The sequence below is a fragment of the Ctenopharyngodon idella genome, chromosome 5 (assembly GCF_019924925.1).
Source record: "Ctenopharyngodon idella isolate HZGC_01 chromosome 5, HZGC01, whole genome shotgun sequence".
NCBI classification, from domain to species: Eukaryota; Metazoa; Chordata; class Actinopteri; order Cypriniformes; family Xenocyprididae; genus Ctenopharyngodon; species Ctenopharyngodon idella.
In genome coordinates, this window is record NC_067224.1 from 26,599,235 (window position 1) to 26,626,775 (window position 27,541).

General features: G+C 37.3%; 2 protein-coding genes across 7 annotated transcripts in view; both read right to left on the bottom strand.

Annotated features, from left to right (window-relative positions):
• Positions 1–1,769: 1,769 nt before the first annotated feature.
• Positions 1,770–21,755, bottom strand: rasl10a (RAS-like, family 10, member A). Of its 2 annotated transcripts, XM_051895509.1 has the most exons (4): positions 20,913–21,755; positions 20,523–20,791; positions 7,219–7,343; positions 1,770–4,493 (listed from the first exon to the last, which is right to left on the bottom strand). In XM_051895509.1, the coding sequence occupies exons 2-4, from the start codon at positions 20,736–20,738 to the stop codon at positions 4,223–4,225; spliced, it is 612 nt and encodes a 203-aa protein (XP_051751469.1). In that variant the 5' UTR covers positions 20,739–20,791; positions 20,913–21,755; the 3' UTR covers positions 1,770–4,222. The 2 variants fall into 2 exon arrangements, with proteins under 2 accessions (XP_051751469.1, XP_051751468.1); XM_051895508.1 differs by having other exon boundaries at positions 20,523–21,755.
• A 1,553-nt stretch (positions 21,756–23,308) lies between these two features.
• The window catches only part of ap1b1 (adaptor related protein complex 1 subunit beta 1), a 30,296-nt gene continuing 26,063 nt past the window's right edge, over positions 23,309–27,541 (bottom strand). For all 5 annotated transcript variants that reach the window (XM_051893548.1, XM_051893549.1, XM_051893546.1 and 2 more), the window contains one exon: positions 23,309–24,874. In XM_051893548.1, the coding sequence (XP_051749508.1) occupies positions 24,800–24,874 (75 nt within the window). In that variant the 3' untranslated portion in view covers positions 23,309–24,799. The remainder of the gene's footprint in view (positions 24,875–27,541) is intronic.

Consider the following 27,541-nt stretch of genomic DNA (forward strand, 5'->3'; position numbering starts at 1 on the left):
AAAACCCAATATGAACGAAAATATTGGACAAATCATGTTTCATATTGCAAACAAACTTAGCTCCCTGCTTCGCATTCGTTCACTCCGCACTGCTAACGTACTCTGTGGCCTGTTGCACAAAGCCGGTTTCAGTTGCTACCCAGGTAAGTTCAAGATTAGTTTGAGTAAACTCTGTTTTTTCGGGCTTATGAAGGTGGATTGGTTTTTAGCGGGTTTCATTGCTATGGTAACTTACGCTACACGGCTAACCTGCTCCGGAGCAGGTTTTATTCTGGGTTAGAGATCGCAAACCCAAACTGGACCAATCAGCTGTGAGTAAAGTGACATATATCTGATGCAATAAAGCCACTCCCCTGTATCTCTCGCTCCAAATTAAAGCAGTTTATAGTGAAAACATTTTAGAGACAAAATTGCTCATCTTTTGCTGCTAATTATTTATTATATTTATATTGTATGAATTAATTATGTATAATTCATATAATAGTATATTCATATAACTATTATATTATTTGACAATTAATATTTAACTTTGCTTTTAAATTGATAAAAATATAATACATGCATCGATATATAAAGCTTTTAAACAAATTAAGCTTATGTGTATTCATTTGAGCTCTTTGTGAATCTAATATAAATTATTACATTATAAATTATTAGGCATATTTCTTTGATTCGCATGCATTGACAGTCAGATATTTTCTTTCAGCTGCCTTCTCAAACTTTCACTGCAGCAGTTTTTATTCCTGCCTTGTAAATGCATTTAATTTCATGATATTTTTCATAACGATCTCTTTATCTTCAGAAGAGAAGTTAATTGCACGGCTCTCTCGTGAGAAGTGAATCAAACGGACGCTCTGTATGTTCCGTGTGATTGGCTGTCACGCTTTCAGGTGCACGCGCTTCAGAGTTAATCGCAAACTCTGGATTAAACCTGAGTTGACAGAGAAAGTTTATACCGAGCGTTGTGCAACATCTGATCCTGATCTTAACCAGTTTGGATTTATCTGGATTTGTCAATTCTAAACCTACTCTGAAACTCAGAGTTTGTTCAACTAGCTTCATGCAACAGGCCACTGGTGTGTCAACAAGCTGACAGATACAAACGTAGGACTGCTGCTTATCCAATCAGATTTAAGGAACGGAACAATAATATTCTACTGTATTTATACTAGTGTAGCTAGTAAAAAAAAAAAAAAAAAAAAAAAAAAAAAAAAACCTTTTTAAACCACTTTAAACCTTATTTAAAGTGTTATATTAAATATTTTTAATATGATAAAGACAATATTTTTTTTATATCATTGAAATGTAGGCTAGTGGCTGCCCTATTCTCTAAGCAAGTAAATATTTAGATCTATTATTTGTGTATTTCACATATTTACCAGCGTAAGTGTAAAAACGTGTTCAAACTAATTTGGTAATTGTTATTTTATATTTTACACCAGTTTTTTTTATTATTAGTTGAGATGGAGAACAAAAACTGTCATCTTAAAATACTCTACTATCATCAGGGGGGTTTTAAACGTTTTTCTGTGCATCCATTTTCTGCTTCATGCCTTTGAACTGGTTTAGAACTAAATGAGGTGAGTAGAAAGATTGTGATAGCTCTTTTATGATATTTCATAGAAGGTTTCCTCCAGACTGCAATCATGTGATGTTTTGTGATCTCTCACCAGTTGATGTCGCCAGAGAGCTTCAAATGTGGCACAAGCACTTAGATGGAGATATCAGACACAAGTGATGTATGAAATATTCAACATATAGTTCAGACGTCGTTTGAAAGGGTTTATTAATTTTTCATTGATGAAACATTACAACTACTAAAAAGACAACATTTGTTTCCATATTAGAAAAAGCAGGTAGCCCTTTAAAATTTAAAACAAATTGACAAAAAAAAATCAGTCCTACCAACAGAATCCATATTCAGCATGTCTGAATGTTCAGTCTAAAGCCTTTAACGTTACTAGCACAGGACACTTTCCACAAGAACATGACATCTGCTACATGTTGTCTAGTCCTCAGTCCACAACCATAGCACTTAACACTGTGTGGCATGCAAATGTATGAGCCCCTCTCTGCTGCTTTATAATACTAACCTGACTGTATCGCCATCACTTACACTTAAGCTACAAGCTAAGCTTCGCACTAGCATTATACAAAAAGACAAAAACGATTCTCAAGTACTGTTACAAAGATCTCCTTATAGGTACATACAGTGCAAATTTACCCCTGAATGATTTATGTTTGTCAATTAAAGCATGCAGCTCCATTAAACAGAAAACAGATTCTTTATGATAAAAAAGTCTGAAGGATGACCTAAGTTACTAACTTATTTATGTTTCCATCTGCTGACAGAAGTTCTCAGCTCTTTTGAGTCATGTAAGATGTGCATAGATGGCTGTCAGAGTTGCATTTGCGAGGAACGAGGGATTTTTCTCCTATGCACACTCTGTCTGGTATGAGAATATTATGTCTTATGACCTTTTTTTTCTGTCATAGGAAAGCATTCGGGGTGGGTGTGTGGCTTCCTAATGACCATCAATTTTCTCAGTCAACAAACCTCCACCCGTGTGCCAAGGCTCCACTGTTTATTACCTAAGAACAGAATAGGTGTAGCAGTGCGACAGCTCTAGCTCTGAATCAACACTTCCACACAGCCAACCAATCAATCAGTACATGTCCAGAGAACACTCTCTATATTAGTTCATTTAAAGGCCAAACGTCTACATGTTCTCTACGCTAGAAGAGAGTAGCATAGAAAAAACTAGCCCAAAAAAAAAACCTGAATCTCTCTGCAGACACTGAACCACTTTAACTTTAATGTATTCTGCATTCAGAAATACTCCAGAGAGGATGTGGATTGTGCTGTCATCCACTACTATACAGACTGCAGTCCACTGCAGTAAAGGACGTAAGCCTCCTCTGCATCTTGGTTCAGCAGAAATCTTCAGGTTTAGGGAAGCTCCAGAGGATCTGTTAGCTTTATCATCACTTCTCACAGCTTCTCGAGTGCCAGTGATTGTACATGCTTGCTGAAATCTGTACACAACACCTCACTATCCTGTCAGAGGAAGACTTTAGACTTTGTTTTGTGCCTCATTTCTTCAATGATCTATATTTAGGAGGTAGGATGTTTGCCATTGTTACTAGATTTGGCAGGGCATTTGTAAATTGCAATGCAGTTAATATATAGTATATGTGTTGGCATACACCTGACTTGGCATATGTGCTATGAAGGGTTTTTTTTAAAGACTTATTAAAATTTTATCAATGAGCTTCAGAGGAAGTGTTTTTGATGTTCACATAAGGCTAAATAGAGTTAAGTTACTGACTACGGCCTTCACAAATCCACACTCGGGTAGATTGTGAACCCACAGAAGAATTCATTGCCATTGTTACATTGAAATATATTGAAATAGCTCAGAGGGATTTAATGAAGTCCAGGATAACAGCCAAAGATCTGCAGGCATCTGTTCTCTTGTTCATATATTCACCATGGGACAAAACACTGAACTGGAGTGATGTGCATGGAAGGACAGCTCATCAGAAAGAATTAAAACCATTAAAATTTTGCCATTAAAAAAAGAAAGCTGTTCCAACAAAAAATGTCACCCTAACCACACTGTAAGAATATTATACACACTTTTACCGGGTCTTTGTAAGGTGGAGCAATGAATTACTACACATGGAATGGGAGAAAACATAACAGATCATTTGAAAGGGTTCACAAACGTTCACTCATCATTATTCTTAAATCCTAAGTATATCTCTTAATAAAAGCTGTTTCCAAGCAACAGTTAAAAAACTGCCACTCTGGAATATACCTGAACCCACAGCATCTGAATTTAAATCAAAGCAGGAAGGGGAAATTAATTATACTCAGTTTGAGACCAATGCAATCTTACTCTCATCCTGACAGACTTTGGTAAGAAGAAAAAACCCTTATCTGCTTTCAATTTTCTGTTTGTAAGAGTACGCTGGAGAAAAGTGAAATCAGTAGTACCTAAGGTAATCCATCAGAAGAATGCATCAGTTACGGAGGCCCCTAGGTGGTAGTATTCCAGCCATTTTGATTGACAGTTTCTCCCCAAAGCTCCATCCTTGTGGTTCAGCAAAGTTGACTTTAAGTATACTGACTTAGGACCAGTTTAAATCAGATAAATAATACTCTGAAAACACAAACTGGTCCTAAATAAGCATAAATTAAAAAAAGGCTACATATCTGTCACATGATATTACAGCGGTTCCTCTGCAATGCCCCCTGGAGACGGATAGAGGTGAGGTTTGGGCGCAGTCCTCTTGCCACGGCTATTCCCAGGAGTTCTTTAAAGAGCAGAAGCACATGCCAGTTATACTTGGCGGAGCACTCGACATAACCACACTTCCAGGTCTTCTTCACCAGTACTGACACGGCCCTGCGCTGGGTGAACCGCTGCCGCTGAAGGTCCCGCTTACTGCCTACCACCAGGATGGGCACCTCACTGCTGCTGCCCACTCTTATGGAAAGACACAAAAAGAGACAGAGAAAGGGAAGATAGGTGAGATGGCAGGAGGGAAAAGCAATAGAAAAAGAGGTTTAAGAGGGAAGTATTGAGTAAAAAACAAACCGACCACACGAGTATTGATCATTTCTTACATGACATTTATGTTGAACATAATATTTGTCCAGGTTTGCATGCTAATATCTTCAGCAAACATGCACAGGCACACGCACAAACATTAAAAGCCTCTCAGCTCCTTGACACACTCTACAAAAAAAGGCACAGAGCTCATAATGTGTGCTGGAGAATGCATGATGTGTGTCCTTTCTCGCTTGACTGCTTGAAGGTTACGCTCACACATAGTGGAGAATGAACGCGTTTCATGTTCGAGGGCTTCAAAGGCAAGTGTGTGTGTATGTGTGCATTTTGTTCAATTGGAAAAATGTGTCATAAATTTAATTGGCAATTCACTGGTGCACAAGGAGCTCAAATGAAATTGCTAGGTTGTACTTTATCTCATTTGCTTAGAAAAAAAAATTAAAATATGAATTTATGTAGCTATTAAATAAATGTCTGGCCAATTAATATAGGCTTTGAGTATCTTTATATAATACCTAAGGCTGCCAAGTGATTAAAATTTTTAATCAAATTAATTACATGATGTGCCAATTATTTAACATAAAGTCATCGTTGTGATAAAATGAGAAACGCATCAAACAGACATTACAAAAAGTAGCTTCAGAAAGAAATATTTTATTTGATTCAACATAGAATTTATTATACATAACCCTTTAGGCTACAACAGCCATGATTTTTATTTTATTTTTTCCAGAAGCTGCATCTGAATTGGTATTTAGATATATTTACAGACCAAAAAAGTTTAGTTACCACCATTCTTCAAAATATCATCTTTTATGTTCTACAATAGAAAGAAAGTCATACAGGTTTGAAATTACATGAGGGTGAGTAAATGTAAATAAACAGAATTTTCAATTTTGGATAAACTATCCCCAAAATATAAAATTGTTTTTTAATGAAGAGATACTCTAAATAAGAAACTAAACTGTAAATGTCTAAATGAGTAAGTCATTGGGTCATTCATTCATTTGATTCGTTCAAATAGCTGATTCATTCAGGAATGAAGTAAATGGCTCTCTTTATGAATGGGCCATTGAATCATTGGTTCACCCAATTGATTCGCTCAAAACGCGGATTCATTCCGTAACGAAACTGCTGTGTGTTGCTCGGAGACTCACAACAGTTCTGCTCTGGCTTTACATGTAGTATTTTTGTTGGCAACATCGAGCAAAATAGACAATAATGTGTCTAAAATATAACACAATAATAACTGATTATTTATTGAAATGTTGTATAAAATCAATATCACATTTGCACTCGTGCTATTCGGGACAAAAATAGCACTGGTGTGATATTGCGCTTGTTGCTTAACTATATCATATGATATAAATATGAGACAAAAACTCATACAGGGGCATTTTTGCCCTGATATCTTGAATTGTAGGCCCATTGTAACTGGCCCCATCACAGTGAGTTGTTGCCCTGCTTCATGTTTGTCACCTATCAACTGTATGAAATATAAGATGACCTAAGTAGGTCTGGGTGCAGTAAATGCATTATTTATTTTAATATTAAAATGAATATTATTACTGCTATTATTCTGATTCTACTCATTTCAGTTCCATCAAATACTTTTATACTTTTATAAGTATTTATACTGTTATATATGTATATTTCAATATTTGTGTAAAAATAGTGAGAGAGAAAAGAATGTGAGTGAGTAATATCAGCACAAAAGAGGTAAATAATCTTTCAGACAGACCAATTCCATTGTGTTTCATAAGCCTACACCAATCCCTCATGCCTGTATCTGGCTTGTGTCATGTTTTCACACTGATTTATCCTCCTTTCATACGGTTTATCTGTGCTTTCTCAGTATGACTCCCCTGTCTACACCCTCAATAACGTTCAAACCTTTCAAGTCCACATTTAGTCAGAGCACTTTTCTGAGAACCTTCCTCTACCTCAGCTGCTCCCAGCACACCGTCTGCATGTATATTTGAGTCTACATTCAACATACATCTCCATGTATTCTCAGAAGCGATAACTGAATACAGTGATAATTAAAAATGATTCAAAATTGTCCAAAAGACTTTTTTTGCATTAAGAAATGTTTTCAAAGCACATGCAGTGAGAACGTGAAGCATTTGTAAAACACAGGTATGATATTGTGGTTGAAGAAAACGGTTAAGGGTGGAGACTGCAGATCATTTTCTGTCATTCATTCAGTTCACATAAGACCTTTATGCAAATACATGATGCTGCACACAATCTATGGGCACGAGACCTGCATATGTAAAAGAATTTTCTCACTGGCATCTATTATATTCTTATCAGCTGAACTGAATGGTGACAGTGTCCATGCTCTGTAACTGTCACTCATCCATATTCTCAAATGTCACCTCATTATCTCAGCATCAGCTGGGGAAACAAGGGCCAACTGTAATTAAAAACATCAAAACCAATCAGTAGTTTGTCATTGCAGCTGATACATTCACATTAATCAGTGCTGATGTGCTATTGAGCGGAGTAAAAATGGTTTCAATGACCACAGTTGATCCCATTCAAACAATAACAGAAGGAATGTCTTTTTATTGGATCTATTATAACATGACAATCATCCTCTATTATTCTTTCAGGTTCCGAATGAGCTCTGTCATACCTGTTATCCACAATTTGCTGTCGGATCATCTTGACATACTCAAAGCTCTCCACACAGCAGATGTCATAGACCAGAATGTAGGCGTTAGCGCTGCGGACTCCTCTACACCGCGCATCCAACCACTCCTGATGGAAACAAACAAACAGACAAAAACACTTAATCAAACAGATGATGACTGATTGACTGCTGTTTATTTGCAATGCTAGGAGGCCAATGTACAATTATTTTAAAAATAATCAAATACAAAACACTTTTACCACATTGTACGGTTGCATTTTGGTTGCAGTAAGGTTACGTAGCAGTAAAAGATTAAAGGGGTGGTTGATTATGCACTTTTTTTTAACTTTAGTTAGTGTGTAATGTTGACGTTAGAGCATAAACAACATCTGCAAAGTTACGATACTCAAAGTTCAATGCAAAGGGAGATATTTTTTTTTAAAGAATTCTCTGTTTAAGGACTACAACAAACAGCTGGTAGGGACTACATCGAGCTTCTCATAAATCATAAAATTTACATAAACCCTGCCACCAAAAACACGCAACAAAGGGGGTGAGGCCATGTTGGTCTTCTTTAGAGAAGAGGAAGAGTTGTTGTAGTAAAGTGTTGTTGCCATGCCGTCATTTTACGCTGGACTGCTTCACAAACGAGGCTTAATTCAACGCTATATTTGCACAAAAGATTAGCATGAGGGCACATGCTAGTCGATGAGCTGAATCCACTCCACAACACGCTCTGACAACGGAAGTAATGTCTCGCACTCATTGATGTATAAGCGCGAGACATCACTTCCGTCATCAGAATGCGTTTTCAGACCTCACCAACCGGATGCGCAAGGCAGTTGGACATAGTGGTGTTTTAGAGGTGAAAAATGATATAAATACTGTTCGGTTTCTCGCACAAACCGATCGTTTCATGTCTTAGGACATCAATGTGTCGTCACGAGCCGCAGGGTTTAATTTGATTTTTGTCTGTGCATGTTTTTTTGACTCTTATAGATGGAGTTACCATTGACAAGCATTATACGACTGACAGACCGCATCGGTTGGAGTTAAAAATCATAATTTGTGTTCTACTGAAGAAACAAAGTCACCTACATCTTAGATACCCTGGGAGTAAGCAGATAAACATCAAATTTTCATTTTTGGGTGAACTATCCCTTTAACTTCTTCTGAGTCTCTCCATCAGTGTCAGACTCCGGTTTGAACAAGGTAAGGCTCAACACCGTTACTGACAATTGTCATTTTGGCTTGTGTGGGATTCTCCAGCTTTGTTGTTGTTGAGCAATTGAAGCGCGAGCTGTTAAAGCTCCGCCCTCTTCTGGAAAGCGGGCCTTATTTGCATTTAAAGAGACATACACAACAATGGCGTGTTTTTGCTCACACCCAAATAGGGGCAAAATTGACAAGCTATAATAAATGATCTGTTGGGTATTTTGAGCTGAAATTTCAAAGACACATTCTGGTGACACCAGAGACTTATATTACATCTTGTGAAAGTGGCATTATAGGTCCCCTTTAAAGGTCAAGAAACCATGACTGTGCAGCATAGACTATTTGAATTATAAAAAAAGAGAAAAAAAAAAACACCAAACTTCGAGAATTTATTTTTTAATTTTAACATGCAAATACTGGAATTACATACAACTAAAATTAACTACCTGCAACTACCTGCTATGTATAGCCTAAAAATGTCATCATAAAAGATATTTTCTGTTTTTGTCATTTTAAATAAAATAATATAATCATAATATAACTGTAATAATATAAATAAATTGTTTTCTAATAAGAGGCCAAAAAAGAGAGAAATAAAATACATAGACAAACAAACAACATAAAATGTTGTTGAAATGCAGAAAAAACTGTGAAACAAGTTTGATTCAAGTTTTGAATAAACCTTTAATTAATGAAGCACTAGTTCTCTGTTGGTAATCATGAAGGAGGCCCATATAACTGAATGTGACTTTAATTGCAGGAAAGGCATACACAAAGAAAATAGTACAAAATTGTATAAAATCACATTTCTTTGTTCAACAAATTTCTATGTTCCTAATAGCAGCTATCTATATTCTGACCAAGGTGAGAGCGCAACATTCACTCAGGTGTGTGTGTGTTATAGTGGCCATTCTCATTAGTTCAAAAGAGTGGAGGAGAATATAAGGTTGCAGCCAATGAATAGTAATGATTTACCCACAGTAATTACACATCACCGCTGAATGGGGGACAGCTGAATAAGGCAGCGAGCAAATTTCTTCAACCGTGACACAGTGACCTCATCTCCTTTCTCCCTCCTTCCCCTCTGCTCCGCTCTTCTCAGGGAGCTCTTATGATATGAACTGAATATCAATTCCAATATTCATTTACACCTTTAGATGTAGTACATCATGTCATACCATGACATTAAATATTGTATTATTTGATAGCCTATATGATATCTGAAATACACAGGTTTTAATTAGTTTTTTTTACATGATCTGCATTGGTGTGAATTTTTAGTTAATATATTGTACAACAATAAATGCGCAACATCTTTTGTTTGACATTCGTACAGTAGCGACTCAAATACTGTTAGCTGCTAGGATGGTCACATGTTATTAAAGTCCCCATGAAATGGATCATTATTTTCTTGCTCTATTTTTTCTATGAAATATTGCATTGTTTATTATAAATGATTTATCTAGGCACATCATTATTTATAAAAAAGTTCACATGATTATTAATCAAAAAATTAACTTCCCCTCCCCCTCACCTCACAACAAAATCTTGTCTCTAACGGTGTCAAAAACCTCTTCCCTCCTGTAACCTATCATTCACATGAGATCACAGCAATCAATCCAATCAATGGACTAAATCAAGTCTCATCCTACATTTTGTTTTTCTCATTCGAGAAGCTGTTTCACTCAGATGTACATCATGATAGGGAAGAAAAGATGATCGCAATTTCGGTTTCATGCTGACTTTAAATACAGCTGTCAATGCCAAACACTGTCTTGTGAACGTAACCTTCAGAAAGGAGTTAAAAAAGAACCAGACTTCATGCTGTCAAAAGTCACAAGACTATCCACAGAACATCCCTATGAACTAAACTCTAAAGAATCAGAGATTGTACTGGATAGAGCTTGCATGTGGTGAAATTCCAGTAGATCCTGTTTAATTGCCATATTGATTGTGATCTGTATTTGTGGGTGTGTGTTGAGGTTGAACAGACAAAAAAATCGAGTGAGAGGGGGAAGTCAAATTGAAGCCATTCGTCACAAACTGATCTTGCTTGTAAAGAAAATCGATGTCAGCTGTAGCAAAGACAGTGTTTGCACATTCATCTTGGCGGGAATAATTACTTTCATCCTCTACCGATGTTAGAAAAGCAGCACACTGCTAATATTTTACACTCAGTCAGAGATGACCCCTCTGATGCTACACTGAGATTCACACTCGCTCATTAGTGTAATAATGAAACAACTTGGCGTGCAGATAAACACACTGGCATATTGCTGATCATTATAGCATAAACAGACAAGGGAGGAGGGATATTTCAATTGAATTCAATTGAATGAATTCACTATCATTTTGTACTCACCATCATGTTAATCAAAACCTGTATTACTTATTCATTCTTCTGTGGAACGCAAAATAAAGTGTCGCAATGATGGGTCAGCATAATATGGACCTGAGAATTTTCTGCATTCTTATCACACTCTCCGGCTTCTGACTGATCATGTTTAAACCAAAAATACGAGGGGAGAGAGAGAATGTGCAAATTTGGGTTTAAATCAGTCCTTAGATGTTGAATAAGAAGTCTCTGTCCTTTTTTCCCCCATTTCTCTTTTGCTCTTTCCCTCTTTTTCAATTTCCTGCATATCAAAAGCAGATGCCTTACCCTCCATCTCTACTGGGAAATCTGACAGTTCTCAGACCTTATTAAACAGAAACTCAACATTTCATGGAGTTCTAGCTCAGTGATGATTGGTAGATTGAAGCAATTATCTACACCGATTTTGGGCATTAACTATAGAGCTAGAGCGCAAGACCAAATCCTGTCAATTAAGCCTTAAAGCTTCCGGTCTTTTCTGCTGAGCACTGTTCTTACATAAACACTCCCTCAGTGTGCCTGTTAGATGTTTCAGATGCGCTGCCATCCCCGTGAAAGCTAAAAATAGAAGCTTGTCTCTCTCTCTCTCTCCTTGTCAAGCCACAGTGCTGTTCTTCCCTGTGAGTTCGAGTTAGAGAGAGGACAAATTCACTTTCATCATGATTCAACATTCTCCTCTGGGCAAGGAAGGTATCCACTTTAAGGAAAAAGATCTTTGGAAGTTTGGAAGACGTCCACCAGAAATTGCTGAATGGGTAACTGTGCTGCTGAAAGCTGCCAAGTGATTTCACGAATACATGTGATAATCCGTGTGCGTGTTTGATGTTCTCCTGAATGGGCAGCTTGGAGAGATACTATTGTTAGGCTAAAATAGGAGCAAAGTCTATTTAGGACTGCATGAAAGTCCATCAATTTTATCAATTTTATAATGAATAGTTCTTTCTGAAAATTATTTGAAGTGTTTATGAAAACCTGAATTCTATTAAATATGATTAAAATGTAGTTTACATATTAAAATGTATTAAACTTTTTAATATATTTTTTAAAAATATATAATTTTTTAATAAATAAAATCATAAAAAACATCAATTAAAAATAAAATAAATATTAAAAAAGTATTAAAAAAAAAAATATATATATATATATATATTCCACTTTAAGTGCAAAAATGTACATTACATTGAGGCTATTAGAATAATTAAAGGTATGGTAGGCAATGTTTTCAGAAGTACTTTTTGGTATTTTTTCCTGTTTAAAAATGTACATATATCTTCTGTGGAAGTCTCAGGACCAAAAAAATGTTCATCCAATCACTGTATTCGGTCCGAATGCAATGATAGGATGTCTTAACTGCCTGTGAGCATATGTATTTTCATACCTCAGCGCACCTTGCTCGCGCAGACATCACACGTCATCAGCGCGTTTCATGAGGCTGTGCAGAGTTGTAGACACACAGTCACCGAGTGCCACAAACAAATTTTACAGTTCCTCCTGAACCAAAACAGCGAGCTTATGCTGCGTTCACGTAATGTTGTAATTATTGTAATTAACAGATGGCAACCTGTGACGTTCGTACTTGGAGCTGTTCAGGTCCTTGGAATCCAAATTATGCATTTCTATGGCAACACTATCAACGGCGAAATGAATCTGCAGCAGTTAGGTAGTACAAGTCAGAATTCTAAGTTGTTTACATTAGTTATTATTGTAATGTTATGTGCTTTGAGACATGAGGTAATTTAACACCTTCTCTCGTGAATCTTTGCAGACTGTACTCTGGCTGTGTGTGTTCATGTGTTTTGAAGGAGGCGTGGCTTTGGTGAGCACTCTGAAGGGAGGGTGGGATCTTATGCTTTCAAAGCTAGCTTGATATTGCTAGCCTCTCTGAAATTACCTACCCTACCTTTAATAAAGTTTAAATCAAGGAGTATACCAAAATTCATTTTTTTCTAATAGCATACTTTAACATTGATTTTCTCACCTAGTATTGCATCTTTCTTTCTAATCCACATGTTTATTCACACGCTAAATGGTTCATTAAAGGTTCTTTACATGTAGTAACAGAGCTATTTAGAACCGTTTCATGTTGAAGAACCCTTTATATGCTGAAATGGTTCTTTGTGTTAGAGTTTAGGGTTCTTTTTCCCCGCCTTTTTGTTTTTCAAATTTGTAACTGTCAAAGTCAGCTCATTACTGATTTTCTGGAGCTCAGCAGCCATCCAATTACACAGACTCTCAACAGGTAAATTATTTCTTTCTAAAATGTCAATAAATTTTAACTTTCAGGTTCTTAGTGGTTTCATACCAGTAGTTACTTTTTCTTTTTTTTAGTTTAACGGAACATGCAAGTGTGAGCAGCTCTGTTCAGTTAAGGATACCTACTGTCCATTTTTGCTAATTTTGTCCTTCATAAACGTAATTGTTTTTACATAAATAAAAGAGACACACTGTAACTGTAAAGATATACCTGTAAAAAGGTTATTTATAACACCATTAAGGTCCTATAAAGCACTTTCAAAACATAGTTCTTTATGGAACCTTATAAAAAGGGTTCTATTTAGCACCAAAAAGGGTTCTGTTATTGTTACAAACTGACGAACCCTATTTTGGTACTGTTTAGAACAATTTTTCTTACTTTCAGCATAACATTAATTTATACTCTCTCTATATAGAGAGAGAGACACACACACACAGTGGTGCCAAATGTGGATGTGAAAATAATCCAGAAAACCACTAAGACAAATAACTACAAATAACTGCATGTCTCAGTTAAATCATTACATGCCATTAAAGCTGTTAGTTCATTTTGCACTATTTGTGACTCAGTCCCTTATTATTGATGGTATAATTACTGAATTATATTTCTTAATTTTATGCTGAGGTGTACAGCTAGATTTATTGTATTGGTTTCTTTTTACTACAGCTGACACTGTGATGTATGACTATGCATCCTAAATTAGAGATTACACTTTTCAGGCGTGAAGAAAGTAATGACACCATCTGTCCTTGAGACAGCCTAGTGCTGAATTGTATTTGTTTTAAAGCCATGAATATAAAATTTTGAGAAGCTTGAGAAGTCTCACTCTAGCAGGATTATTCCATGATAAAGATTCAATTTGAAGATTCCATTTCTGTTGAAAGAGGGCTTAAAAAAGATGTTAAAGCTGCATGTGAGTAACCATAGACCATAATTAGACCATAATTACTTTTGCAGTTTAAACACTGATAAGAATGATAGATTGATCAGATCATTATTTAAGAAACAAAATGATCCTTCACATAACAAATCACCCTTATTCAAAGATGAACTAGATGGTGTTGAGAGAAAAAGCGAGAGTCATAGAATAAAAGGAAGAGAATGGAATGAAGAGTCAATATCATTGAAGAGTATTTCAAAATGAGAGTTGTCAGTGTGACAATATCAAAGCTACTGAGTGACAACCCAGAGCTAAATGAAAAAAGACCCTACGGCCATTGAGAATCAGTCACGTCAGAGCACAAAGCAGGAAACACAAAATCCCAAGTTAATATTCCTAAACTTCACTGGCTAAAAGAGCAACCAAAATCTCCAAGGGGCACAAACACATTTTGTCCTCAGCTAGTGGTGAGTAACATAGTTCGGGAGAAAGTGCATGGCTCTGGGCAAAATGAATTCTATCACATTCTGAGGACCATTACATGATCAAGCAAGTGCTGCAGACATGGGGGAACATGTCACTGAGCTCCCTGTTGTCATTATTCAGAGAGAACAAGAGCGAGAAAGAGAGGCTGGCATTAATAGGAAATCCTGAATCATGCTGGCTTTTGATCTGCTCCATCTGCCATGGCATCATGTGAACAAACTGTGACATTCACTAACCAAAGTTGCCAAGCAGTCAAAAATTATTATTCACAGTTGTCTATACAATGAATATCAGCATATCTGTGTGAAACTATTGCACATTGCATCGCAGAACAGAGATTTAGAGTACAGGACATATTTCACTGAACCATGATGCATTCTGAGGAGATGTGAGGATCTAGCACTTTTTAGAGTATTTTAGCATTGTATATGCCAGGGATAATCCACAGCTGGGTGTGCATTACACAATTTTTATGCTTAATGTGGAGGCAAAGAACCACCCGAAGTGAAGCAGAGGTTTCTGTTTCTTTGTGTGCGCAGCATGATGTCCCATCTCTCTCTTTTTGTGTGTGTGTGTGTATGTGCTTCAATGAAAGAAGTGCATTAATATAGAACTGTCATTAAACTGACTGGACCAATCTGTGCATTACACGGTTTGAATGCACACCTTCCAGCCAATCAGAGTATTCTGACAGAACATTACTTATTGTTAACTAAACAAGTCTGTAATATCTGGAGAAAAGAAAAGAATATAAATTAATTAAATTATAATACATATATTTTTCTTGTGATTTATACATTATGTTGCTTGAACAAAATACACAAATATTTAAAAAAAAAAAAGAACAACGTCAATGGTCAGTCATGCTTTTTGTCTGCATAATGTTGAAGTAACAGTGAGTTGAGCTTTATAATGCATCACTTTTAGGCTTGATGAAGTAAACAGTTGCTTTATATGTTAATACATTTTCTGGTGGCTAAAGAAACCAAAACTCTCTTCTTTTTATTAGCATCTAGGTTTAAACTTCTTCAGTTGCCTTTCGTATCTATGAATTTGCTAGTGGTTAAAAAAAATCAAAACTGACCTTTTGTGTTTTTTTTCATCATAAATGTCTGCATATAACACTGTCATCTGTCACAAGAAGCCAGAGGCTTTTTAACAAAGATGTACTATCCACACACACCTCCTCTATGTGTTCCAGCCTGACATGCCTTTAAGGGAGCTAAATGGTGCTCCATCTCAGTAAGATTGCAGTGTCTTAATGTGATCTGAGAACTGAAAGCAATGCACCCTCCATGCCGCTGCACATCGCGTTCTTGATTTTTTCATTCCATTTTCATGACGTAAGTAAGTCAATTTTATTTATAGAGCACATTTAAATTCAGCTTACACTGACCAAAGTGCTGTACAAAACAATCATAAAATACAATAAAATATAAAATTAAATAAAATTAAATTAACAGAAAAAAATTACTAATCCATAATTTAATAATTGTGAAAGGCTAAGGAATAAAGATAGGTCTTAAGTCTAGATTTAAAAACAAAGATAGAGGAAGCACTCTTAATGTCAGGTGGCAGCTGATTCCATAACTGTGGAGCAGCAACTGCAAAGGCTCTGTCGTGACATCGAAACCACTAAGGATCAATTCCTTGTTTATTTGTTCAATCAACAAAGTCTATAATAATATATCCAGTCTATAATAATATTTATTTTTCATTGTGTTTTCACTGTTGTCAGCACTCTTAGTCAGTAATCCTGGCAACAATCAACAGAACCACTTGTTGCCGGGGTGACCTTGGTGGTCTCTGTCTGGAGTGGGTCTTCAAGATGTGTGAAGTGGTCACGATGCAGGGAATTTACTCCAGAGTACTTCCAGGAAAATAAGGTGAGAAAACCCTGACAAATAGCATTTTGCATTCTGCAAACCTCACAGAATCTTTCAGATGATGACAAACCTAAAGGGAGTCAGGCCCAGCTCCACAGGGGGGCCAACCTGGCCCCACACCAAATAACAACCGATAGCAAAATTGGTGCAATGTTCCAATCAGCTCCAGATTTTGAGGGAGATCATGCTTTTCGGCCGCTAGGTATCAAAAATTTGCTTGTTATTTAGAAACTAGAAAGCAGTATTAGAACATAGCCGTGGTCTTTATAAACATTCAAACACCATTCAAGCACAAGAAGACGAAAGAAACTCAATTTGGTACCCGTGCACTGTTTTCTGTGCGCATACACACAAAGCGTGCACACAGAAAGCTGCATCTCAGACAATGCACCATTACCGAACTGAATTCTCTTTTGCGTCTTTAAAGGGGGGAACTAATGCTATTTCATGCATTCTGACTTACACTATATTGCCAAAAGTACTGGGACACCCCTCCAAATCATTGAATTCAGGTGTTCCAATCACTTCCATGGCCACAAGTGTATAAAATTGAGCACCTAGGCATGCAGACTGCTTCTACAAACATTTGTGAAAGAATGGGTCGCTCTCAGGATCTCAGTGAATTCAAGCATGGTACCGTGATAGGTTGCCACCTGTGCAATAAGTCCATTCGTGAACGGTTAGTGGTATCATAACAAAGTGGAAGCAATTGGGAACAACAGCATCTCAGCCACAAAGTGGTAGGTCACTTTAAATCACAGAGCGAGGTCAGCGCATGCTGAGGCGCAGAAGTCGCCAATTTTCTGCAGAGTCAATAGCTACAGACCTCCAAACTTCATGTGGCCTTCAGATTAGCTCAAGAACAGTGCGTAGAGAGCTACATGGAATGGGTTTCCATGGCCGAGCAGCTGCATCCAAGCCTTACATCACCAAGTGCAATGCAAAGTGTCGGATGCAGTGGTGTAAAGCACGCAGACACTGGACTCTAGAGCAGTGGAGACGTGTTCTATGGAGTGACGAATTACGCTTCTCTGTCTGGCAATCTGATGGACGAGCCTGGGTTTGGCGGTTGCCAGGAGAAAGGTACTTGCCTTACTGCATTGTGCCAAGTGTAAAGTTTGGTGGATGGGGGATTATGGTGTGGGGTTGTTTTTCAGGGGTTGGGCTTGGCCCCTTAGTTCCAGTGATGCTCCCAACTTTGTGGGAACAGTTTGGGGATGGCCCTTCCTGTTCGAACATGACTGCACACCAGTGCACAAAGCAAGGTCCATAAAGACATGGATGAGTGAGTTTGGTGTGGAGGAACTTGACTGGCCTGCACAGAGTCCTGACCTCAACCCGATAGAACAACCCGACTGTGAGCCAGGCCTTCTCGTCCAACATCACTGCCTGACCTCACAAATGCGCTTCTAGAAGAATGGTCAAACACCCCTAAACCTTGTGGAAAGTCTTCCCAGAAGAGTTGAAGCTGTTAAAGCTGCAAAGGGTGGGCCAACTCTATATCAAACCCTATGGATTAAGAATGGGATGTCATTAAAGTTCGTGTGCATGGAAAGGCAGGCATACCAAAACTTTTGGCAATATAGTGTATTTACACTGTTAAAGAGTTGCATTATCATGCAAAACACGGCCAAATTTTCAAAACATTATTTGGAGTATGACGGAGTATGTCTGTGCCAAAAACACTCCTTCCAGTTTCGGATAAGTTTCGGGAAGTTTTGGTATGGCCCTGTATTACGTAATAAAGTGCGGAATTCCTTGTATGGGCACTTCTCCCTGATAAGCGTGCACACACACATCACCCAGTGCAAGAGCACGCCCGTCATCGTGCTTCGTTCGGGTTACGGAAGCCGAGAGATTTTTCAACAATGTCACCAAAGAAGTGTGTTTTTGGTTGTGAGGGAAAGATAACCTTTTTCAGCTTCCCAAAGAACCCAGTGTTAAGGGAACAGTGGATGCAGTTTGTTTTTCCGGGGCAGCAACAGAGTTGTGCACGTATGTTTGTTTGTTCCCGGAATTTCAGTGACAAATGTTTTGTAAACAAGTTCAACGGTGAATTTGCAGATCGCGGGCGGTGAGTAAAACTGCATCAAATGTCTGTGTTTTGTTGGCAATCAGCGCGCAACTGCATAAAATGTAAACAACATGAACGTTTTTGTTCCCTTTTTTGTTTATAATGATGATGCAGTCTGCAGACGATCGCTACGCAAAAGCTGCATGTGCTCGTGACTCTTACTCTGCCCACGGCAGGCACGCCTCCAGGAGCTTTTCGGAGATATGAAGGATGCAGTACTACTCTAAAGGTACTCAAGATCAACATGAGATTGGCAGAAACTGTGTGTGTTATGTACCCTTTAAATCCTAAAAAGGTCGAAACTGAACTAGGTCGTATTCCTTCAACGGCAGTATTCTGGGTTTTCAGCAGTTTGCTCTGAAGAGACCATATCAATCCCTGCTTGGTCATGTTTCACATGTAAAGGTTCTGACAGTATTAGGAAGTGAGCAGCAATGATTTGTCTGGATTTGTAAGGATTTGTAGGATCTAGCATTGTAATACTCTGGTATTTAGCTATTTGACATAGTAGCACTACTTGGATTAATTGCATGCTTGAATTATTCTGATTAGTAAATCACTTTGGATAAATCAAAACATCTGCAAAATGAATACATTTAAATCTGATGTAAATGTTGATAGCACAAATTAATTACATTTACCTTTTTAGCAGATGTCTTCTAAAGATCTACCTCCCTGCAGAGTTTATTGTCAGCTCCAATCATACACACATGAAACAGCTAATCAAGCTGAAAATTAAAAATTGCAAACATTTGAGCAGGGTTAGAGCTAACCCTTTGACAAAAGTAGATCTCATAAGAGCAGGACTCAGCAAAACACTGCAACTATTTCAAGCTACAGGTGACTGACGGTTTCAACAGGAAACTCATGTGATTAAAAGAATACAAGATGTATTCGTAAAATTGCTAGCATTGCTAACATTTGTAAAATTGCTAGCAAATATGATGTGTCTAGTTATGAGGATCTTCTAACAAGAATAATTGGATGGGTTCTTTGAGTACCAAGACTGTTACACAAAATAATAAGAAGAGTAATAGTGTGTTTGTGACAGAGAGAGAGAGAGTGATGAGAGGGAGAGATGGAGGAGGACAGAGGGGGAGAGAGAAATATTTGCCAGAGGGAGGATACAGAAAATAAGCTTACAGATGCTCAGTTCAAGCCATGTCTCCATAGCAACTACTCCAAATGAGATCTTTTTTTTCCTGAGGAAAGCCCCTCTCTCCTCTGGAATCTCTGTGTATTAATGGATCTGTTAAAGATTCACTTCAATTTGATTAAAGTTTACAAGAACAGAACAACATTATTTTTTTATTTCAAGAATTGAAAAGTGTGAATTTGAATAATTGCATGCAGGAACAGTTTGGTGGTCCAAGGTCAAACTGGTGGATTAAGAATCAATATTCATTAAAAACAGGCTCCTCCTGAACCTATGTAATGCGAGACAAATTTCCATCACTAATGTGAATAAGTGCCATATTTTTGAGAGGAAATTTGTATAATTCAGTGCTAAAAAATCTTTCACTGTGCCTTAAAACTCCCCCACATTTATACAGTTTTTTAGGCCCAAAGAAACGTTTGAAGTGGAAAATGAGTGAGAGACACGCGCTAATCGTTTGAGTGGGCACACGCAAATCACGTGACATGAATTGTACGCTGTAAAAAATCGTATAACCTTTAGCGAGAAAGAATGAAATTGCTAGAGTAAAACGTTTTAATAAGCTTAGCGTATATGGTAAAAAAAAAAAAAAAAAAAAGAAAAAGAAAAATTCAATATATTTAACGAGACAATACATGTAACTAAAATGTATTAGGCCTATAGCAGCCTAAATACTGTAAAAATTGTTTTGGGGATGAAAAAGTTGAAATGACCTTATCATTTACGTTAAAAATCTATAATACAGCCTATATTTAAAAATACAATAGGCTGTAGCATGTTACAGTAAAACATTTTACTTAGTTGTTTTATCTGTTAGACTATACACATTAGGGTGCTTATTCTACATTTTATGTTATTTAATTAATGTTTTTTTGCTGTAATTAATCATTTAATGTCATACGTGGTACATTGTGCATCACACAAACTACGTTTAATGCATCCAGCGCTTTCTTAGTACTTAATATACTACCAGTTACTGTACCTGACTCGGGCTTGAAGGAAAAGAGGAAATAGGCGGGACATCCAAAATCTTCAGGTCGTACATAACACCGTTAAGAATGACCGAGGGTCTGTACACGTATCTCGTTTGGGTGGGAGTGTAAGTCTCAGAGAAGTCATTGTAAATAAACTGACGGATGATAGAAGTTTTCCCGACTCCAGGCGCTCCGATGACGGCGATGCTCAGCGTCTCGACCATCCCGCGCGGATCAGGACTGCTGACAACGACTACCGATCAAGACAGTTGGAAAACTGTTCAACAAATCAAAACAAAATCATATAAATTGTGAGCGTGCGCTTTTTTTGTGCTTAAATTACAACAGTCGACGAGAACACACTTCGTGGATGTTGAAATAAATAAGAGTTTGCTCACAGATCTACTGTCTTCTGGTACATTTCGTTATCTCTTTTGGTGAAATACACTGTTAGTAGCATCCGTTACTGAATGGATCAACAAACCAACTTCATTCACTGCGGCAGTTGAGCTGTCTTCTCTGCATTCCATTGGGGAACAGTCCTCAGTGCTCCACAGTATTCCCACACACAGCTCTGGAGCTCGAAAACGTCAGCAGTATCCAACAGTATCCATCTGGCTGCTCTCCGGATTATGTGTGCTCTTCGATCTCGAGGTTACCATTGACCCTTTCTCCTCGTAACCTCTCATATCTTCCCACATCATCTCAGCAGTGCGTGCTGCGCGAGCGCATGAGTGCTCGCTTGATCGTGAACCTCGCCGCAATCCAAATGCAGTCTGCGCAAAGGTCCATCGTTAAGCTCCGTAAGATTGTAGCAAGTGGACTTTATCCGCACAGACCTTTCGTTGCTTCAGCTCCTGTGTTGTACTAAGCGCTGCTCCTCCGCGCGCACTCATGTGGTTCAGTTTGACGCGCGCGCATTCATGACTGTTTCATTAGGCTTGCGCTAATGTATACTGGCTATAAACTGCTCTAAAATGTCACTCGTGTGTCATATCCCAAATTTACTTTCAGTATTGGAGGAATATAAGGTGAAAATGTACCTCTATATCAAGCAGGAGTAGGCTAATTGCTTGTTTAGTAAACATGCAAAAGTATATTCAGCACAATATCAAAACTGTTATTTTCTTACGAAACTGTTTCAAACCAAAATAATTAGTTGGGCTAATTGTTAGTTCGTATGATACTTCTACGCTAAACTGAAAGCCGGTGTTGTGGCAAATCATTACCCCCCTTAGTATTGGTAGGCTATTGTTTAGAATTGGGTGTGGGGGAGGGGTTAGGATTAGGCAATCAGGTAGCGAGCAGGTAATAATTTGGCAGGCCGTCGAAATTCGGCACAACACCTGTCTCGAACAGCTCCTTTCAATCACTAGCCAGAGAAACCCACACCAAGCCAACGAGGAAGAGAGAATCTGAGTTTCAAAAACCGCATCTCAAAATAGCATCACACAACTCCACTTCCGTTCGTAAGAGAAAATGCTGGAACAGACACAAAACAGCTAGTACATAAAGGTGTGTGATTAACTTTGACTTTGTCATCTGTCCGGATGAGGACCTCTTAATTTCTCCACGCATTTGGGTAATAGAAGTCCTGAGTTGAGTATCAAAATAGCATGGGCCGTAATCTAATCTGATGATATTTGGATTACTAACTGGAATACATTCACCCATTAGTCCAATTTGATTCACACACACACACACAAAAGATTAATTTCTCTGGGTTTTTGTCCTCTCAGTCCACATTTTAATGATGTTTTTCCCTTTCTGTCAGGGCGTCAGACCATCACTAAACATAGAAGGCAGATCCATTGAAATTAGAGGGAGCAGTTCTCAAATTGTCAATTTGCACACAATGCTACAGTAAAATACCAATTTAACTTAAGTCATGAATGCTATTACATATAAATACAGCGTTCAATTGCCAGGCTAGAGGCTGAGTTCATTTAAGCAATAGATAACATTCCAAAACATCCTGTCTTCCTTGCTTAGAGTGCTTGCTTGCCAACAGCTTAAAATTGAGCTTCAGGGTTGGCTTATGATTGCACTTCTACTGAATTATATGGTTGGATACACATGAGGCCCCCAGTTCTTTTAATATGACTGCATCACACTGCAATTTCATCACCACAGACTAGTCAACACACCAAAGAGGAAATTGTGCTTAAACATGAGTTTAAGAAGAGTTCAAATCAGACTGAATGAAAAGGGGTTATGTTCATGCCATCGTAGATTCTAAACAGAACAGAACAGGGAAAAAAACATAACAGAAATATTGCTTAAGCACTACAGAACTACACTACACTATAACCAATTATGAGTAATTACCAACTATGGAGTTGTTTTAGAGAATGACTAGATGATACATGCATGCAACCCATAATAAATGACATTTCCTGAAACATTTTTTTAATCTCCGCCTACTAACGTCACTGGTTAAAATGTCATTAGATGAGATACAGGTTCAGCTCGGTCCCCCCAGGATTTCACATTTACTTCTACATTTTCCCTGAATATATAAAAAGGTGATATTTTGAAGTCTAGCTTAAATGCAGCATGATGACTATTTTGCCTATTTGAATCATATTGCCTAAGATTATTGATGAATAAATCAATATTAGGGCTATAACTGAAGAAGCTGCTGTTACCAAATAATTGCATAAATTCACTAAGAGATTACACATGTCTGAAGGATTTTTGGCCAATTTAAGGTTTAAGAGTTGGAAAAATGGCCATATTTAATTCACTTTTTCTTTTTAATCTTAAAACCAGGCTGGAATAATTACACTTTAAATCAATGGATAATATACTTTTTTAATTTCCATAACAGATGATGCATTCATGACAGAAAACAACAAAAAGTAAAGCAGATTTCTTTGCTGGACATCTCCTTGTAGTAACCCTATGACTAAACCTACAGAATAAAACACACATACATAAAGAATCAACAAATTATGATTTAAAAAAAAAAAAAAAATCAATTATTTGGGAACTTTAAGTTTACGCACACAGCATTATGCGTGTCAGATCAGCAATGTTTCGTCTGGTGGTATGTGTTTTACATTAAGCTTGACGTCCGTCCACCCTGCCAACATGGTTTTAAAAACAAAATTAAACAGTCACATGAGTGTAGAGGTTTAACCACAACTCCCTGTTCCATAAAGAAAGAGAAGAAACAAGTTGCTTTGCAAAGCAGGCGACATCAGATGCATTGCGTTCAGTGTGATATTAGAGATATTCTTACCGTAAAGTAATCATTTTATGTAGGATGATCTTAGGAGTCAAGCCTCCCTCGCAGATTTAGCAGTTTATTTTGCTTGCAACAAAACACACACACACACACACACACACACTAAATTGACAACCCCCTGAATATGTGGGCATGTACACAGACACAAACGGGGGAATGAGAAAGGACAGGGAAGATTGCCAGAAGAGGGAACAGAACATGCAGAATGTTAAATCTCCAACTCACACACACAAAACTGTTACAAAGAACACAAAAGATTGTATTAATTAAAAATAAACCCATCTTAATAACAAAAATTGACTGCAATCTTAGTCCCCAAATACAGAAAATCTGAAGACAAAAAAAAAAAAAAAAAAAGTTTACTCAGCATTTGTGTAGTGCTTCTGGATAAACACAGCATTCCCTTAAAAGAAATTGTGACAGACTTAAATTACTAAGGAAAGATGGGGAGGAGCTTTACTAAAATAGAAGAAAATAAATACATCAAAATTTGAACCTCAATGACTCACTCAACAGTATGTTTGTGAATACAAACCAAGTGACCCATCGTATGATTATGAAGACTAAATTAAAAACAGCAGTGTTGAAAGGTTTCTCTCAACTGTAGTAAACATACCCTTCCCACCACTGGATGGATGACGAATACAGGCTGCTCTAAAACTCTAGAGATCTTCTGCACATGATGTCTGCCCTTCATGAGCCAGGATACACATCATGTAGTACAGGCAATGAAATTTGCTGAAAAGAACACCTGCACATGTGGAATAAAGATGGTATCTTTATATTTTGTGTGTCGCATTTTAGAAGAGAGATATTTTGCGACTAAAGGATGGAAACAGGAGGGATAAAGAAGGGCGTTGGGAATGGACAAAATAATGAAGAAAAATTCCTTGGGATTCAGTCAATGCTGACAGCACAGTCTGAGGGAAATGCAAGACAGTGGGGGTTCTTTCTCTGACTGGTCCAATCAAATTTTGGGTTTCAGTCACCCAAACGATGCCCAGGACCTGCAGTTTCCTCTTGGTTCCCTCCATTTCAGTTCTTCAGCACCAACTCATAGCACTGGTACACAAACTGAGAGACCTCTGGCGCTCTGCACTTTATCGACAGCTGAGGGGGAAAAAAAAGAAAAAGAAAAAAAATGGAGAGATCAGAATAAATGAAAGACACAAGCAAATATCAAACATGTTGTAAAAAGGTTAAGATATGAAGATTTGAGTGCATGCTAGGAAAATACATTTCAAAGAGAAGAAAAAGAAGGTGAAAGAAAGAAGAAAACACTAGTAATGCTGAAAGCCTGTCAACACACTAATACAACATAAATCTCTTTCAATTTGCCAAGCGCCACTACACAAACACAAAATTACAAACATTGCCATGTAGAAGACCAAAACAAATTTCAATTTTACAACCAACACTTCCAATTTTGCCTTATTACTAGCTGAAGAAAAAGTGAACTTGAGACGTTAGTTTCAAGTCTGAAAGCACATCAGTACTCCACCTCTCTTAAACCTAAAACCACCTGTAGCAAATTCATAAGCAAGCTGTGTTTACTTGGTAAGAGACACCTAAAAAGCCATTCCTCATAAAAGGATCTCACATAGCACTAACAGAGTAATAGACAAACAAATGCAGACTAATGTCAATGGAGCAAGTGTGCTTGGAGAGGTCGGCCTAAGTGGAGACCTCCATCTACTGCAACACCTGCTTCCTCTGTCAAGTGAGCGCTGCAGCAGACCAATCATACAGAGGATAATCAGAAAGCCTGTGGGTACAGCGCAATTGGACATCGTAAGTGCAAAAGGGAAAGAGACGAGCGTGCGGGAGAGATCAATGGCACAATTTATCCCTCCCAAACTCAAGAGTTCTCTCTGGGCTTCTGTGAGATCACAGCTTTCCACAGGGCTTTTGTGATTGTGAGGCTCCTACTACTCAAAAAAGAAAAAAGAAATCAGTGCCCTACACACTACATTAGAGACTCGTAACACTGTGTCCGCCAAGCACGATGCAACACATTTCTAACATCTGTCTAAACACTTCACAGTTGTTTTAATGTATACTGATTATATATATCTATGTACAAAAATATATATTATAATACAAAGGCTGCATTTATATGATCAACAATATACACTACCTGGCCAAAAAAAAAAAAAAAAGTCGCTGTTTGGATTTGAATAGGCAAATACTCAAGAACCATTCTTTCACAATTTGAACCCTGGTGAACCTTGACATTATCATCCTGGAATATGGCCATGATACATCTTAATACATGGTTGTTTAAGAAATGAAAAGCTACACACTCAATCTTTAAGGGTTAAAAGAACCGTTGCCAAACATATAACATGCTAGAAAAATAATAATCACTGTAACAATAATCCATCCATAGACTCTTAAGTATCTGCTTAATAAAATCCAAACAGCGACCATGTTACAGTGTAATTATACATTTAAGTACGGAGTAACAATAATTAACTACATGTACTTACTATAAGGTTAGGATTAGGGTAAACTGCATGTAATTATGCTAATTAATTCATAGTTATTACTACAGTAATTACATGTAACGTGTAACAAGGACACTAAAGCCTCGTTCAGACTGTCAGTCCAAATCTGATTTTTGTGCATATCCGATTGAAATCCGATCAGATTTTGCAAGTCTGAACAGCCAAAAATCACATGAAATGCGATTTTTACAAATCCATTTCGAACTACATTCATATGTGGTTTGGAATCCTATTCAAATCGCATTTCTGGAAATCTGTTTCAGTCTGACTGCTCTAATTGGATTTTACGTGGTTTATGTGACTTTCTCAAGCAACGTAATATGTAAACGTCAGACGTTGTTATAGGAAACATGCTGAAAGTCACTGCAGAAACAAGGCTGTGTTGTTGCAAAGTGCCGGATGAGCAAAAATTAGCAATACGCTATAACTGAGACATGTTTTGAGACCAGGGGAGATGACAGCATGGAATAAAGCCGCTCATACCAGCCTCCTATGTTTCAGCCGTTGCATCATCATAACGCATTAGTCCAGCGCCAGTGGCTACACATTGTCATGATGTAAATAAGACAACATCTGTATTGCAAACCCCTTCATGCTGCGGTTGTTGTTGTTTTTGGCATATACCTACCAACGCAACATCATTGCCATAGAAACCAATGCAGATATTCCGAAAAACGAAAAAGTGCCATAGACACACACATCGGATCTGAACAGTTGTGATACACAATGTGGACATTAATAATTTTAGATCAGATTCCAAACGGATACACAAATAATCGGATTTGGACTGACAGTCTGAACGAGGCTTAAAAGTGTTACAGAAATCTGACAAATGTCTTTACTGTCACTTCCAATCAATTTAAAGCATCCTTGCTGGATAAAATAAATCATTTGAATCTGAATTCATTTCTTTTAAAACAATCTTATAAAATTAAACATTTATTAAAAAGAATGTTAACACTTTAAAATAAGGTTCATTAGTTAACATTAGTTAACATGAACTAATAATGAATTGCACTTCTACAGCATTTATTAATCTTGTTAATTTCAACATTTACTAATACATAATAAAATCAAGAGTTAATTTAACTTTAATTAACTTTAGTTAATGCACTGTGAACTAACATGAACAAACAGTATTTTTATTAACTAACGATAACAAAGATTAACAAATACAGTAACAAATGTATTGCTCATTGTTAGCTTGTGTTAGTTAATACTGTTAACAAATGAACCTTATTGTAAAGTGTTATCAAAAGTATAATAAAAT